The sequence below is a fragment of the Larimichthys crocea genome, chromosome XVII, assembly GCF_000972845.2.
Source record: "Larimichthys crocea isolate SSNF chromosome XVII, L_crocea_2.0, whole genome shotgun sequence".
In the NCBI taxonomy this organism is placed as follows: Eukaryota; Metazoa; Chordata; class Actinopteri; family Sciaenidae; genus Larimichthys; species Larimichthys crocea.
Genome location: NC_040027.1, coordinates 13,735,182 through 13,751,632, shown reverse-complemented (window position 1 = coordinate 13,751,632; position 16,451 = coordinate 13,735,182). Strand labels below are relative to the sequence as shown.

The 16,451-nt window shown below is 46.3% G+C and overlaps 1 protein-coding gene across 2 annotated transcripts in view; it reads right to left on the bottom strand.

Moving 5' to 3' along the window:
• Positions 1 to 16,451, bottom strand: part of herc2 (HECT and RLD domain containing E3 ubiquitin protein ligase 2) — a 40,263-nt gene that overhangs the window by 10,957 nt on the left and 12,855 nt on the right. Inside the window, exons 22-66 of one of the 2 annotated variants that reach the window (XM_027290585.1) lie at positions 16,247 to 16,402; positions 15,951 to 16,136; positions 15,668 to 15,844; positions 15,466 to 15,569; positions 15,226 to 15,376; positions 14,924 to 15,138; positions 14,701 to 14,833; positions 14,408 to 14,535; positions 14,122 to 14,317; positions 13,899 to 14,032; positions 13,023 to 13,199; positions 12,770 to 12,906; positions 12,514 to 12,665; positions 12,218 to 12,409; positions 11,926 to 12,113; positions 11,630 to 11,822; positions 11,343 to 11,525; positions 11,065 to 11,249; positions 10,798 to 10,945; positions 10,514 to 10,710; positions 10,148 to 10,378; positions 9,906 to 10,044; positions 9,522 to 9,668; positions 8,973 to 9,115; positions 8,590 to 8,857; positions 8,302 to 8,444; positions 8,081 to 8,179; positions 7,820 to 7,988; positions 7,512 to 7,637; positions 7,310 to 7,418; positions 7,081 to 7,223; positions 6,807 to 6,997; positions 6,590 to 6,695; positions 6,362 to 6,453; positions 6,102 to 6,277; positions 5,629 to 5,740; positions 4,952 to 5,033; positions 4,635 to 4,869; positions 4,348 to 4,525; positions 4,091 to 4,172; positions 3,802 to 3,973; positions 3,563 to 3,707; positions 2,871 to 3,096; positions 1,786 to 1,957; positions 1,111 to 1,297 (exon numbers count right to left, since the gene is read on the bottom strand). In XM_027290585.1, coding sequence (XP_027146386.1) covers positions 1,111 to 1,297; positions 1,786 to 1,957; positions 2,871 to 3,096; positions 3,563 to 3,707; positions 3,802 to 3,973; positions 4,091 to 4,172; positions 4,348 to 4,525; positions 4,635 to 4,869; positions 4,952 to 5,033; positions 5,629 to 5,740; positions 6,102 to 6,277; positions 6,362 to 6,453; positions 6,590 to 6,695; positions 6,807 to 6,997; positions 7,081 to 7,223; positions 7,310 to 7,418; positions 7,512 to 7,637; positions 7,820 to 7,988; positions 8,081 to 8,179; positions 8,302 to 8,444; positions 8,590 to 8,857; positions 8,973 to 9,115; positions 9,522 to 9,668; positions 9,906 to 10,044; positions 10,148 to 10,378; positions 10,514 to 10,710; positions 10,798 to 10,945; positions 11,065 to 11,249; positions 11,343 to 11,525; positions 11,630 to 11,822; positions 11,926 to 12,113; positions 12,218 to 12,409; positions 12,514 to 12,665; positions 12,770 to 12,906; positions 13,023 to 13,199; positions 13,899 to 14,032; positions 14,122 to 14,317; positions 14,408 to 14,535; positions 14,701 to 14,833; positions 14,924 to 15,138; positions 15,226 to 15,376; positions 15,466 to 15,569; positions 15,668 to 15,844; positions 15,951 to 16,136; positions 16,247 to 16,402 — 7,205 coding nt within the window. The remainder of the gene's footprint in view (positions 1 to 1,110; positions 1,298 to 1,785; positions 1,958 to 2,870; positions 3,097 to 3,562; positions 3,708 to 3,801; positions 3,974 to 4,090; positions 4,173 to 4,347; positions 4,526 to 4,634; positions 4,870 to 4,951; positions 5,034 to 5,628; positions 5,741 to 6,101; positions 6,278 to 6,361; positions 6,454 to 6,589; positions 6,696 to 6,806; positions 6,998 to 7,080; positions 7,224 to 7,309; positions 7,419 to 7,511; positions 7,638 to 7,819; positions 7,989 to 8,080; positions 8,180 to 8,301; positions 8,445 to 8,589; positions 8,858 to 8,972; positions 9,116 to 9,521; positions 9,669 to 9,905; positions 10,045 to 10,147; positions 10,379 to 10,513; positions 10,711 to 10,797; positions 10,946 to 11,064; positions 11,250 to 11,342; positions 11,526 to 11,629; positions 11,823 to 11,925; positions 12,114 to 12,217; positions 12,410 to 12,513; positions 12,666 to 12,769; positions 12,907 to 13,022; positions 13,200 to 13,898; positions 14,033 to 14,121; positions 14,318 to 14,407; positions 14,536 to 14,700; positions 14,834 to 14,923; positions 15,139 to 15,225; positions 15,377 to 15,465; positions 15,570 to 15,667; positions 15,845 to 15,950; positions 16,137 to 16,246; positions 16,403 to 16,451) is intronic. The other variant, XM_027290586.1, reaches the window with a different exon arrangement.

Genomic DNA, 16,451 nt, shown 5'->3' with positions numbered 1-16,451 from the left:
AGAAGTAAAGACGACAGAAAATTTGTATTTCCTTTTCATCTGGTTTTGCTTTTAATGTGTGCGATTAAACTTCTCTGCCATTATATAGACGATGATCTATCAGATGATAAAGACATTCGCAGACAGTGCCATAAGCCGTACACACAAGCTGATATTTTTGGCAGCTTTTTGTACCCCGGTACACGCAGCCCATCTGTGGCCTTCCTACGGTAAAAATAACACGCAGAAGCTCAACGTGGCCGATGATGATGTGATGAGAATGCTCCTTAAACTTCAGTGTGCCGACCTGTTCCGCATTAATGTGAAATAATATGTAAAGATAGATGTGCAGGCTCTCTGCTGCACAGAATGGCATTACTGTGACCAATCCTGAGCAGAGTTCAGTCTTTTCTGTGTTTTAAGTTGCATAATTCGTCTCTGTCTTTTTCGTCTCTTTTTATCTAGTGTGCTATGGACCTTTTATCTTTTGTGTGTCCTTAATATAGTTAGAATAATAAAGAAACTCTTTTTGAAATTAACCTTTGATGTTAGCAGCGTTTAACTCAAGACTCTTTACCGTTTACTGTAGACTGAATCAGAGCTGCATTAAAATACTGCAAACGGGACATCCTGTTCTGCCACAGGATGACTTTTGTAAAACCGCCACAAGAAATTTAAATGTGTCAATCACAGCTGTGAGTTTATCTAAAAAAAAATAAAAAATCTACAAAACAAGACGACAGTCATGTTAGCGTGTTAAACGCTGTCATCAAAATGGGCGTCACCAAATTAACCAACGATGGTAACTTTATGACCCAGAATGAAACTGAACAAAGTTGTGGTGGAAAACTTTGTAATTATGAGCGAAGCCCCTGTGAGAGTTTCTGGTGTTTCAAAGTTGGACCCAAATATAGTTTGCTGATGGCTGCATCTCCACACCTGGTCATTATGGAAAAAAAAAATGCACATCTCATGGTTACTGTTTTACAGTAAATCAGCACAAAATGCAGTTGAGGCAGCGCTTTTATGACAAAAAAGCCAAACAGCGAGGGAACACCCTCACTGACATTCAATAAATTATCAGAGATTTCCATAGACAGGGCTGCTGTTTGTAAATAATACGTTTCTAACCTCTCCCTTCTTGTCTTGCCACGGATTAGGGCTGACTCGTTCCTCAGCTTCAGGCAGCACAGGAGGGCCTTCTTCATCGCTCACGCTGGATGACGACGACGAGTCTGACGGGGGAACAGGTGAGCTGGAAGGACACTCTGCTGGCAGGATCATGCTGGCTGGCATCAAAGCTCCGACCACTGCATCCCTGGGGGAACAGACAGCAAGTACTGTCAACATTAATACCAACTAATGACAATTACCAGTGCCAGTCAGCAGATTTAATTATTTAGAGGTCACGCACACTTTTAGCTCATCCTGTTCAGGATTCAGGCCTCAGTGAGGTGTCTCAACTCTAGTTTGTAAACGTGGAAATTAGGATTTTGACTGAAACAAGACGGTAATCCTGAATCTCTGCATGGCTGTACTGGTTTTACTGATCATAATGAAGATATCTAGCTACATGATAGACTTCTTAATACTGAATTCTTAGCCAAGGTTCCTCTGACTGTTTCCATTTTTAGATTTGTGTGTACATTATATGTAATTTGTGATTTTTATTTAAGGTTTGAGGGTGTAGCACAAAGAAAATACTGAACAAAGAAGCAGGAGGCGACATGGGACCTGGTTGTGTCGCAGTTACATGTTGTGCATGAGTCTTCTGACCCACCAGGAGAGCTTGTGTAGACGACATACCTGGCATACATGATTTGAAGGGCTGACAGAACATGAGACAGAGCCTGCTGTTTGGCCAAGTTGCCGTCCAGACTGAGGAGGATCTTAGCCAGCGAGGGTCGATTAGGCTTTACGTTGCACTGCCCGCTCATCTTGTTGTTCACCGCTGATGAGTCACTGTCTGACTGGACGCCTGCGGTGTACAACACCAAAACAATGAGACACACAGTCATCGATGTGAAGCACCCTAAACCAGGAGCCAGATGCACAGCTGCGATGACAGCAGATTCAGCACTGCCGTTCTGGCACAGTCCAACCTGTGCCACCTCTAAAAAACGCAGATGCTGAACGCACATGTCCCTCATCTACAGGCGAGGAAAGCTTCTGCAGCTGTGCAGGCAGTGAGTGTTACAACAGCAGCTTTTTCTTTTAGATGGATGAGTACATGTGCAGGTCTGAAAATTATTCATGTCTTTTACTACAGGTGCACCACAACATGATGAATCACATGTAAGCTCAGAGCAAAAATAACCAATCAGAGCATTTACCCAACAGCTGCCCTTTGCTCTTTCAAATCCTTACAGTTTACATTAATAATCTATTATATTAGGAATATATACACAGAAATATTGATAAACCAATGAGAGGGAACCAAAACAATAATATAGTACCACATGGTCAAGTGTAGACAATGAGAAAATATGGACAGTGACTCCAAACAGCTTTAATCATGCTGTTTGCGCCCGTGATAAATGCATAAAAATAAATATAACATCCTATCAAAAGTTTAAATCAAATGCAAATAAGCTAAAATAACCATATTCTGTTGTTTATTTAATCACTTCATCATGGCCCATAGTATTTTGTACAATTATTCCAAAACATATCCCAGAACGCATTTTTACATTCATCTTTCACTTAAATCCAAATTTCATTTTCACAAGTTTGACAAATACAGGACCTGGTTTGAAGATGACAGAACAGCTCCCCCTTGTGGACAATCTGCAGTCTGCTAAACATGCTGTAGGTGTGTTTGATAAACTTTGATAAACAAGAGATGCTTCATAAGCCCGACCATCAGGACTGACAAGGACAGGGATAATTACCTAAGTAGGATGCTCCGAGGGAGTCCCTGGCCGTCTGGAAAAGAACTGGCTCGTGAACTGAGGGCGTGGTCACATCCACGGTGGTCCAGGCCACGCTGTGGGACGAGCCACAGGCCACTCTGGTGATCTTCTGTCCCTCCAGACCCTGCACCAGGGTGGGCTTCCTGTTAACTGTGGTGGTGCCGTTGCCCTGCTGTCCGTGGTCGTTGTCACCCCACGCATACACCTGACGAGAGAGGCACAACAGCATGGTTAGATTTTCATTTTGGTCAGTGTTCATTAAAATAAATCCACATGTTGAACTAAAGATTACGTGGTTAATTAATTTTCCATGCTACTGAACTAAAGAACTCACACAGACTCGAGAAAAGCCACACAGGCATCGCTCCAAGCACTTTAAACAACCTTTTAAAAGTGGTCAAATATTGAGTAGCTGCCACTCATAATTGGAAGTGATGTGCTAACATTATTAAATTTGTTCTGAGGGAAGGTATTATACGAGATGAAATAAGCTGTGTAACAGCAAAAGGTCAGAGGTGTCCAGAAAAGTAGCAGGAGAGTCAATAAATAAACTCCCGCTACAGGAGGGAGAAATTCACACATCTGGAACAAAGCCATGCCAGTAAAAGAGCTGAGCGCCTCGTCTATGTGCTCTGCTTGATAATACTCTGATGATGGAGGCCAGTACAAACCTGTCCTGTGTCTGTAACAGCCAAACAGTGAAGCGCTCCAACAGCAACATGGACGATCTTTTTGCCCCTCAGTCCCTCCACCATCTGGGGCTTGCGCACATGGACATCAGTGCCGTGGCCAAGTCGGAAGTAGTCGCCTTTGCCCCTGTTTGGAAACGCATAAAGTGACCACTTGTTGGAGGAAAAAAGACAAATGATGGCTGATCACGTACAGCCGCTGTATCGCACGTCCATCTTACCAGGTCCACACAACTCCGGATTTAGTAAGAGCCAAGGAGAACTGTGCTCCACATTCAATCTGGCAGACGCCCTGCCCGTTGAGCCTCTCGATGTTCTGGGGGATGTTGCAGCCCTCGCTGCCTCCGCGACCCAGCTTCCCAAAATCCCCGTCACCCCAAGAGAACACCAACCCTGACGAAAACAAAACACATAAATTACCAACTAGAAACCAAAACACATGTATCGAGTGTTAAAGGTCTTTCGTGGAGTCTTCGTTTATCTAAACTAAAAGTACATTAACAGAAATACCTTCATCAGTGAGGGCCAGAGTTTGAGCATCCCTGCTCCCACAAGCCACCTGGATAACACGGTGACCCAGGAGCACTTTCACCTAGACGACGGAGACACAGCAAAGTGCATGATCAATTCACATGCTTCGTAGTAATCATGGATTCATAGCAGCAAAACACCTGATGATGAATTCTCAGTGATAAAATCTGTTGCCGTGATTTCCCTTGTTACTAACCATCAGTGTCCCTGTGAGGTAAAGAAAGACACAAACATACCAGTTTAGGCCTCAGCTGAGTCGTGTTGTCTCCATGTCCAAGGCGGCCATATTCCCCCAAACCCCAGCTGTACAGCTCCCCACTGGAGGTGATCGCCGCGCTGTGAGAGCTGCCACAGGCGATGTCACGGATGCGCTTGGTTTTCAATGCCTCGATCAACCGAGGTTTGTCACAATTCCTATGATGGGAAAAAAAAAAAAATCATTCATTAATCATTTCATTAGAACAACTTGTCCACAACACCGCATCACAGAGATGTTTTAGAAATTCACATTAAGAGAACATACATTCTGCTGAAGTGTCCCAGTTTGCCGTCGTCTCCCTCTCCCCAGGAGAACACCTTCCCATCCACAGTCAGAGCCATGGCGTGTCGCCCGCCAGAATGCACGGCGACCTTCTTCACCACGTAATTACTGAGTGCAGTGATCTGACGGGGGATTGGGATGGTGCCGCTGGACAAGCCCAGGCCTAACCTGCCGTTAGTGGCCTCCCCACATGCGTAGATCTTCCCCTCGACCGTCACTGTGACGCAAACACATTGGTTACCGATAGGATTTGTGCCCGCTATATGAGCTTTAGATATAAAAAAATGTTCATTACCCACCTGCAAAGAGGCTTTTGGAACCACCGGCCACTTGAACCACGTTGAGTGCAGAGAGTGTTTCAGAGAAGGAAGGAACTTTGATCTGTGAAGGACAAAAACTGATTAGAGGAGGCAGCAGCTCCTGAGCTTCTCCCAAAGGCTTGACCCAAGGACACGTCTGCTTCGACCTGCTGTGCATTCTCTACACACATCAGTGGGTTAGACAAGTGTTTGACACATCCTCAAATGTGCCGATAATACTGCAAGCACAAACTGTTAAATAATCACATGACAGAGCATGGAGCAGACGAGTAAATCAGTTTTGTACATTGATGGTAATCCCACTTTCACACTCTTGGATAAGTAAAAACTAAATGGACTTTCACTTGTAGTGGAGTATTTCTACAGCACAGTATCACTAATAACCGCCTTTATCGCACCACAGCCAAAACGTACCACCAACACTCAAACCAAACACAGCGATGATTCTGTCTGAACTAAAGGATCTGAATATTTCTTCCACCACTGATTGGAGTAGAAGGAGCAACCACGACACCTGAAATCTAGCTGTTTGAGTTTTGAACTTTCCTTACATATTAATCAAACTACCTTCGATACCCCGCTATAGACAGGATTTGAGGCGTGAGAACCACAGGTTAGTTTAGCTCATTTAGGGTCAATTAAACTCTAAGCTGCACCTTAGAGCCCTTGAGTCCTCCCAGCTGGTCCTTGTCATTCAGCCCCCAGACAAACACTTTGGTCCTGATGGTGGCTGCAGACTCCAATCCTGATGACTTCTTCCGAGCAAGACTAAAGCACAAAACAAAGAGACACACAGTGAGATCTTGAATATGAATGTACTTCAAGTTCTTTTGTTGACTGTTTGAGAAATAAAAGTAAACAGCTGTATAGTTAATAGCAGAACAGAACAAAGACTCTTAATGTACCTTAATGGTCCTCAACCATGGCAATCTTTTATAATGGCACTAAGCCAAGCAGCTGTGAGCATATACACAAATCTATTGGCTGATTTATCAACCTATAAAAATTCACACAGAAATACAGTTGAAACCTTCTGCCAGATTCGTGCTTACTAAAGATGACGAAAACTTCAACTACACCAAACGTAGAGAGTCCAGCACTGAAATACTCATTCCCTGGGCCGTCATACCTCCCAGTGGCAGTTTTGTCATCATCTTCTTCTTCATTGTCAGACGCCAGGAAAGGCACTGTGGCTAGGTCTTCATCCTCTGCTCTGATGCGCCCCACGATACCAAGCCCATGAATCTTGCAGTCTATGCCAGAGCTGCGGCACTGCTTGACTGCGATCTCGATGTATCTGTGATACTGCAGCGGAAAAGACACGATTCAAGTTATTACAACGCTTGTTTTTAAAAAGGCAAAATCAATTATGTCTAAAGCCGAACCAACCTCTGTACAGTCACTAAGCAGGAGGACAGTCGTGTCTGTGGGATTGATGTTTATTGTCTTCAGTTCAATCAAGTTGTTCAAAGAGCTTCCACCTGTGTGTTCAAGAAAAAAAATAAAAGATGAACTATCTGACGAGCAGACAGTAGATTAAAACTGCAGTGTGTGTAGCATCCATCCAAACTAAAAGGGGCAACTAAATACCCATAACACCACATGAATTTAACCCACCTGATACCACCACTAGTGACGGCATGTAGCTGCTGTCCGCGGGGTCCACAATCATCTTCAGCCTGTGCACGAGGACGTCTGGGAAGAGCTCGAGACGAATCCAGTGCTGCGGAGGAAAACAATGACAACACCTGTCAGCTGATGCATTACACTTTAATAAAGCTAAACTAAACAGACTGTCATGCAGCTTATTAGAGTACGCAATTCAATCTCTTGCCTTTCCCTGCGAGCCAGACGACTGCCAACACTGATCACTGCAGTCAATGAGGCGCGAGGCCTGGTTAACGGACGATGAGACATTGAGGCTCTTGACAGCACGAGACCAGTCGTCAATCAGCATCCCTCGCTGGCTGCTGTGATGCTTCTTGAGCTGTTTTCCTGAGCGGCCGCAGAACGCTGGAGACTGGCCTGATTGTGCGGAAGATCAACAACAAGGTTTATACACTCACACACACAAAGAAAGGTAATATCTTGGTGAATGTGTGACTAACCAGGCTCGTTGATTCTGCCAAAGGAATGTCTGTTGTTGTTGTGTTTGCGGGTCTTGAAGCAGTTTTCGCAGAAGTCGAAGTCGTCGCAGTTCCTGCATTTGAACCTGGCGCCGTTTATCGGGAACATCTGGCAGCCGTCACACCTGCAGACAACACAAGTTAGCTATCTGAACAACATCTTGAGACACAGAGTTCACTGGGCTTACGGAAACCGTAAACAAATCCATACCTGACTCCAGGGTGAACGCTGGGCACCAGTTCCATTTCAGACAACAAACCAGTCCAGTGGGACTGCTGAGGGAAGTCTACTATCACATCTTTTCCATTGGCACTGAAAGCTGAAAACAAACCATCACGCTCCATTAGCACGGAAAACAGCTACCGGCTAACTGAGATCAAAATTGGAGAAGATGCCACAGACAGAGGCTTACCTTTCACAACCCCAACACTCCTGTGAGTGACGGAGCCCCATTTATACTTTGGCGTGGTGACCGTGGGCTTCACTCTCACTTTGTCACCAATTTTGATATGTGAAGGAGAACTTTGTGGTGGGAATCCTGGAGAAAGCAAATAATGAACCCATCACATGTCAAAAAGGTGACAAAGGGTTTCCAATGACTACCAAGCATTAGGGTCCACAATGCCATGACCAAAACACACTACCCACACACAAATACAAACACCTGTTTTCACTGCAGCATTCTGTGTGAACGTGCCGTTAAGTCACACACAATCTTACCAAGTAGCTCGATGTGGATGTAGCGGACCCAGTAGGTTCCTCCTTTCTGCTGCCAGTCACACTGCACGTTTAAATCGTGAAGTCCATCTCTGTCCAGCTTGATCACCTTCCCGACATCTCCGTCATACACTTCCTCGTATGTCCTGCAGCACTTCACCATCATCCCGACCTGTAGAGAATTCAACGCTTCCATCAGACTTCTGTCACATTTCATCAAGGCAGATTAAAAATAAAATCTTTTTAAAAGGCCGCTGCTCTTACCTGAATGTTTTCCCTCACGTACACGGCATAATCATCGTTGCTTTGGAAGTCTGATCTCTTTTTAAACGTCTGGCTTTCAGTCACCACCGCACCTGAAGGCTGAAGATCAAACACACATAAAGCTATTAATAATCATGTCAAGAAGGATTTGGCAGGCTTACTGGCAGGCGACTTATTATTGAGTGGGTTTGTGGGAGAAACAAAAAAAGAAAGTTCTGTACCACAGGGAATGTCGGCTCAGCCTCCTCCAGCTCCTCCAGCACCTCCTCATCAGAATATTCATCTGACACTGTGTCGGCATCTGACAGCTCGGTGACTTGAACGTCTGGATGGTCCAGCAGCCAACCCACCAGAGCCTCGACACCTGATGCATACGTTCAATTACTCCCACAGAAGTATCACACATATAGCAGACACACTGCTGCAGTGACAGCTCGACAGTTTTATGGTGATACGAGCAAGCATTCTAATGTATTCACAAAGCAGGTTTGTGTCATATCAAACTATACCTGGGACACCAGAAGCACTGCCAGTGGTTCCAGACAGCGACTTCAAGGCGAACTCGATGTTTTTCCGCGGGAAGCCCATCTCCATAAGCTGGAGGACTATGGGTAAAGGAGGGACAGGGGAGGTCTTCTGTTTCTTCTGTTTGGGAGGTCGGACATGTTGTACGGTGACAGGCGTCGTGGCCTCGCTGGAGCTGCTCTCCTCAAACAGCGGAGACGACGGGTGGGCGGATTCTACAGCAAGGTACTGACATACTGCCAGAGCTGCAGCCTGCACACACAGACACACACACAGAACGCTGAGGTCAAACTGAATACATCATCTCTAATGTATGCAGCATTAGTTACTGAACACCGGGTTACTAAAGAAAGGTCCATCGACTCACCTCCATCTCCTGCCTGTCAAAGATGGCTTTGATGGGGGACGGTTGAGTGGCAGCGGACAGCAGCTGCTGCAGGAGGATCAATGGAGGCAGAGGCCCCTCAGGAGACAAGTCTCCCACATCAGGAGATGATGCCACTGGATCCTCTGCAAACAAAAACGCAAAGATCCCTCAGAAAATATTTTTTTTCCTTCCACTCGCATGTAAATCTCATTAATCCAAAGTGTGCAAGGTAAGCAGACTGGTTAATCAGATGCCGCTAAGTTTGTCCTTCCACACAGTAGCTGCTGCGCTGTATCAAAATGATTTGCTCTAATTGTGCAGCTCATCATGACCACTCACCACCCACTGGGAGCCATGACATTGCCCCAAAGCAGCACAAAGTTTGGATGGTCATGCACTTCATTAGACCAAATAATCATTTCTCAGTCTCATTAAAATAAACAACATGTGAGCTTCAGAGACACAAAAAACAAACAAACAGTAGAAGACAGAGTATAGAGTTTCAAACTCTACAACCTTGAAGTGGACTGAACAGACAGAATCTCTTACCACTGGGGTTGGGTCCTATGTCCACAACTGCCGGCTGGGAGAGGATCTGCCTGAGTTTGTCCTGATGTGAAAGCAGGGCCCGTGCTGCCTTTAAAATATACAACCTCAGCTGCTGGCAGCGCAGCAAATGGATATCCACCTGATCAGCTGGAAACACAAACAGGTTTGATTAAATCTACTGGACGTGACCTCAGGCTGTGAACCTTAAACAAAGCATCGTCTGCAGCTTGAAACCTTTTGTCGTTATTTGTAAAGACGAAATGAGACGAGGTATCATTTATCATAAGAACAAAGTCTTTGTCTAAATGCAGTCAGTTTATTATATATGTTTATGAGTTATATATGTTTATATGTTTGTGTGTTCTGTCTCTCAGCAGTTTGTACCTGTAAGGCCGCGACTAAGGGACTTCTTCATGCGTTGTTTCTCCAGTTTGCTCCCAGCCAGGCTCACCAGCTGGGCCCAGACTGCCAACATGGGCTCAGTGAAGGGCAGGTTCTGCACACTGAAGGTCACTGCAGGCAGCTGAGCAACATGACACCAATAATAATGTAAGTATTTATAGTAAAAGTGGAGCGAATGTGCTAATTGTAGGAGTGTCTAAAAAAAAAAAAAAAAATGTCCATACCGGTTTGAGATGGCTGAGCAAGCAAACCCTGCAGGTCCTCATCTCGTGAAATTGGACGGTGATGCGTCCTTTCGGGGTGATGCGGGTGACTGTTCCCTCTCCGTGCTCCTCGTGAATAACTTGGCCTCCCAACCTGAGGCGGCCATCAATTCCTCCAATGACTGCCAGCACTGCCATCAGACTGCCCACTCTAGGACCGTCCGAATCAGGAAAATACTCCTCCAGGAAACACTGAATTAGAGCGCGGACATTTACAATCACCATTTTGTTCGAAGTGATGTGTTCAATCAAAGCACTAGTGGGAGTTAACATTTCAGCACACACAGTCATTATATGATATTGCAAAAATACTGCAATCATTCTTACTGCTTCAGACTGGCAGCCTGCCATGACATCTCCGATGGAGCTCAGCTGAGTGTTGATGTAATCATTTATCATGCTGTTCCACTGGCCAAGAGAGTGCAGAGTGCGCAGGACGGAAACAATCTCCTCAGCCAGCGTGCTGCTGTGAGTGGCTGTGAGAGACGCCTGAGGGCGGGACTTCCTCCTTCGCAGGGAGCCCTCTGTGTGGAGGAAGAAGCAATTTTAAAAAAAACACATAAAAAACAAACTATTTCAACTAAGAGCCTGTGTATGATTTATCCACACACCTCTGAGGAGAGGCAAGTCCGAGGAGCAGGTGCTTAGCAGGCTTCCCAAGAAGTTGAACAACTTCTCCACCAGGAACTTCATATCCTGAGAACGCTCCGTCTTGTCCCATGAGGGTAAGACTGCCTGCAGGAGACGTAGTGCAAGGATCTGGAGGCACAAGACAAGTGCATAAATAAACCTCCACTTCCTCATAAAACATAGTTCCCTTCATTCAGAAAAGCTGCATCATCAACAGCTCATCAGTCACAGTGGTGCTATCATCCCACCTGTCTTTGCAGAGTAATGGCATTGAAGGACTGGTGTCCCTCAACAATTCGGATGAGTAGGCTAATCCACGCTGAGGTGCTGAGCGTGCTGCACATCTGGGGCATGAGAGCGATGCTGCGTATGAAGCCCAGTGTACACCAGCTCCTGTGCTGCTCCCGAGAGACGAGCCTGTGGGAGTGACAGCCTGACAACGAAGATGGTTTATTTAGAAGAAGATAAAACTTCACGACTTGTCTTGCAAAACGATAAAATACTACCAACATGGAGGTTCAGCTACCTGATTTGTCATTAGCTCCACTTTCCACAAGCATCCTCAGTAGCCCACAGAGGGTCCGTGTAGCGTCTGTTTGCAACACCTCTGCGTAGATCCCAGCTGACAGAGACAGCGTCTTCAGCAGGTTGACTGTGCTGGTTAGCATCATAGCTGTCGGGTGGCTGCTCTTCTCCATCAGCTCGCCTTCTGTAACAAAGAGAGAGAAGATCGTCATTATTTGAACCTCGCGCGTCGCTTTGTGTGTGTGTGAGCTGTGTTGATTTGTATCGAGGCGGTACGGTTGAACTAACCTGTGTCGTCCTCTGTGTCCGAGTCCTCGGTGGGGGGCTGGGCAGCTGGTGGAGGCTCGGCCAGTTTAAGGTCATATTTTCCTTCTTTGCCCATCCTGTAGGAGTTGGTGCTGCTTGTATCCCACTGGACCCGGATCCAGCCATCCTCGCCCAGCTCCCCAATGACCCGACCAAGACCTGGTGCTGGACCGTCCTGCACAGAGAATGCACAAGGTCAAATACTGAACACCGGGCTTTGTCCTCCCTGTAATTACATCCATTAACTACTAAAGTGACTGTAAAATGGTTTCAGATACCTGATCTCCCCACTTCCAGTCGACTCCCCTCATCACTCTGGTGCCTATCTTCATCATGGCAGCCAGCTCAGGGCCGGAGGCGGGTAGTGGGGCCGGAGCAGCCTCCTTTCTGGACTCCTCCAGTACTGTGGCTGAGCCTCCGAGTGCACATAAACTCAGGTCCTCCTCGCTGCTATCTGTGCTAGGCCCTGGAAACGCCACAACAGAAGAGACATGAAACACCTCCATCCATAAGAAAGCCTTTCTGCTTCTATTCTGGGTAGTGGGCCTTTATGTGCCAGACAGTACTCACCTATGAGCCGGAGTATACTCTGCGTGAGGGCCAGTATGCCAGAATTTAGCAAGAGGCTGAGGCTGTTGGACCCATGTTTCAGGGACAGCATGTGTACCATGGACAGAAGGAAGCGAGCTTGCGGAATGGTGCCAAGACTTGGTCCCGCCGGGTTCTCATTGGTGATTGTCTGCAAGGGTACAGGCTGCACACCTGGTTACAAGGACAGGTGGGCAATAAGTTAGTTTGTGTCTATATAATAGATCTAAATATGATAGCATACTAGTTTTGCTGCCATATGACACCACACCACTTACCGAGCTCTTTGAAGCGGGCGCTGGCCTCGAGCAGGATGTTGCGAACATTATGGATGGCCCAGGAATACAACTTGCCGAAGGTCACCTCCAAAAGCATGCGGTTGAAGGGAGGGATCAGATCCACGTTCTTCAGGCAGTCAGACAGGGGCTCTCTGAAAATGTGAGTTGAAAAATTAGGAGGCTTAATACCTGACAACACTGTCAGCAGTACAGTTGATATCAGTCCACACTAAAAGATTCAGAACGGTTCACTTACCCAATGTTGGTCCCTTCTGGTATGACCCTTTGCCAGCCGCAGAGCATCGCGTACTGCACAGACGGCAGCAGGAAGCATCTGGAGGCCAACTTCAGCATGGTGTCGATGCCCTCGAGTCTCACCTCCGCTCTCTCCAGCTACGATGAAACAGGTAACATATAATGAGATACTAAATAAAATCATACACATCTTTGTTGTCCCTTTTATTCTCTATTAAATCACAGTAAATCGTTGATCTGTTGTTTCCAATCACCTGTTTGAGAAGACACTTCCTCATCTTCTCCACGTCCAGGGGCTCCTCTTTCAGTGCAAACTCCACGATGGTGGCCATCAGACTTGATTGAGAAAAGACACCCTGGACGCTGTGTTTCAGCCACCGGTACTTCTGGACATTGGCCACAGTGTTCAGAAGCGGATGCCACTTGTCCTGCTGCAAAGTTAGAAAAACAACACAGGAGTGTCAAGCTCTGTCAAAGCACTGTGTTGTCAGATTGTGAAAACAGACCACTGAGAATGAGACTGTTTTTAAAAATGGATCACAAGAAGCCTGTGGGGAAATAATCTTTTACAGTTAGTGACATCTGTTGCCATGGTGCAGTGTGGGCGGGAACCAGTTACAGCAGCTCTGAACACTTCTGTGTTTTGGTACTTTATTCATGTTTTTTTCCACCGATCTCCAGCAGTTTTGGCTGCGAATATGGACTTACAACTACTGATTACTGATAGGCCTTTTTTTCTGTTCATGAATACACTGGGTCAAACACTCAAGAGCAGCTGTTTGTGCTAGGCAGTGCTAGCATACTCTCTGTGGAATGACCAGAGATCCATGTCAAAGTGGAGGAGGAGACGGGGAAGCCCCGAGGCAGAGAAGACGGTACAAACCATGTTAATAATGCTGATAAGATAGCTAACGGCGCTAAGCTGTAACTTTCAACAAGTTTCAACTTGTGAGAGCGGACAGGAGAGCAAAGGACTCGTTGAGCCTTTCATTGACCCACCAGGGCACCCCTATTTATGAGTATTTCTTTTTTATCCACCTTGTATATTGTGAGCTGCTGTAACAAGTGAATTGCCCCAGTGTGAGATCAATAAAGTCGATCTTATCTTATGAAATATTTCAATAATTAACCTTGGTTGTCCTGCTAGTGGGAGATTTCCTGTCTGCAGGTGTGGGGGTGATGTGCACATTAAGCTCTTCTTCATTGGTCCCTTCATTCTCCAGCTTTGGCTCTTCTATGTCAGCAGACTCTGACTTCTTAGGCACTAAAAACAGAACACATTAAATTGAGCACCAGGTTGCAAGTACAGAAAAAAGAAACCCGTCGCCGTGTGGTATGTTTTGAACGACCCACCTCTTTTTTTCCTGCGGTCCCTGATTAGTTTTTGGGTGATTCTCCTCCAGCGTGGCTGCGAGCTCAGAAGCTTCAGTTTGGATACTATAGACAGGTCGTTGCTTACAGCCGGACGCAGCTCATTAAACAGGAAGCGCAGACGCTCGATGACAGGCGCGCACACCTCTTTGTAAGAGCGACCTTGTTCCTGATGCGTCTAAAATAAGTGGGACAAAGCAAGAAAAGGTCACAACATTCTCCACCGAGAAATAAAGTTCTTTTGTTTTGTTCTATTATTAAATCATACCTTAATTAAAGAACACTTTGCCTGGTAGACCATGCGGCACACGTCAATCACAGATTTAGGGAGGGACCTCTGTTTCCCTTGGTCCACACCCAAGGCACATTGACTGACAAGTGAAAGAGCAATGTGACCTGTGACAGGAAGAGATTTTACACTATGTTAAAGTGCAGAAAGTAAAGATTTCACGGGATCTTTGCTGTTGAAATGGGCTTTTTGTTAACATTTATGCAAAGTGAGCCAAAATTAGCTCCTAATTCCTCGTCAAACAGCCTGTCTGAGACCAGTTGCTAGGTTACCGAGGTCTTGATGTTTGAGCAGGCAGCAGAGCAGCAGACGGCCGACTTCCTCCACAGGGTGTTCCGGGGGGAAAGTGATGGGTGTAATAAGATGGTACTGCTTACAGCAACGCTCTATTTGGCATAGGAAGTCCTGAAATGTGACAGCAAAAACATAGAATGACTGTGTCCTTCAGCTTCGCGGCTGCGTGTGTTTCTGGAGTCATTGTTGTCGTGCCTGTACCTTCACAGTGTGGTCCTGAGTGTTGTTGTCAGCTATGGCCTGCAGGAAAGGCTGTGCGTGGTCACTGAGTGTTATTCTTCGGGAGTACAGTTTGGCCTTGTCTGGAGTGGTTGTACCCAGGGAGCTGCAGTGGTCTTCATCCTTCTCTTCATTGTAGTTGTAGTGGATCTGACTGGTCTGCAGGCCCCCGGAGAATATAGAGGACTGGAGCCATTCTGTGAAAAGAGACAAAGACAAATCGTTAATCTTTTCAACACATCTTTTTCAAAAACCAAGTTGCTTTTAAAAGTCATTGAACCCACTGGCACATTCAATCTCCATGGGGGATAGGGGAGTGCTCTTTGCCAGGTAGGAGGCGTGGAGGCCGAGCAGCAGTCCGAGATTCCTCTCTGTGTCGATAAGCGGGGAGGAGAGACTGCTGAGGTCTGGAGTGGTTACTGTTTCCTGGTTAGGCTGTAGAGAACATCAAAAAAATCAAAGACTGGAACCAGTTATGAAGAATGACTTCACGCTGAAAAAATGTGTATTAGGATAGAAGGTACCTCCATATACTGGCCAACACAGAAGGCCTGCATTGACTCTCTAGTGTCTTCAAACTGCAGTGCAGCTTCTAAGGCAACCACCGGGTCCTCTCCAGCAAACTGGGCTGTAAACGGAGAAAACAGTGCAATGAGATTCAGCATCAGTAAGGAATCTCGTCGACGACCTTCTGAAGCAAATGAAGAACTTTTTTTTTAACCTTACCCAGGATACTATTTCCTGTCAGGGACTGGGACTGAGCCTGAAAGTCTTTGATGTCATAGACCTTTCCGTCAATGACTGTCCAGAAGCCGCCATCTTTGTTGTGGTTCTCCAGGTCAGCCTTGCGGATGAGGGAAACTTCCTCGTTGTTCTTGGAGCTTTGTCCTGTGAAGAAAGATCCTGCCACAGCAGAAAAAGAGCTAGTTACATTCTACACCACAACGCAGTTCACGTTCAGGATTAGGATTCAAATCAACGACGCTCTAAGACACAACCGCTGTTATACCCATGATGCCAGGCCAGGCCAGATCTTCATTATCGTCCCTCTCATGTCCTGGGGCCAGGTGGTTAAAACGGTCGAGGTGCTCCAGGAGTCCAGCCAGGAGCGGGATAGAACCCGTCTCCTGCATTAGATCTGCATCGATGGTGAGGAGGAGGACGATGGACACCACCAACTCGGGCAGCAGTACTCCTATCAAAGAAGAAACAGCAAGACATCAATAACCGTGCCACAAGTTCTCAAAAAGAAGCACAGTCGTTCACGCAGGACGTAAACACTAAGCACAATGAGAGCAGGATTACCAGTTAGATCTCCTTCAATAACACGTGAGACTTCAGCAAAGTGGCGGCGACCGGTAGAAGCGATACTCGTCGCTACTGGGAGGATGTCTCCAATGTGAGTACACAGCAGGGCGATGTACTTCTTTAACAGGGAACCAACACCCAGAAGCTCTGGATCTGAAAGAAGAACAGCTCGTTGTCAAACTATATATTACTCTTGTCTGGA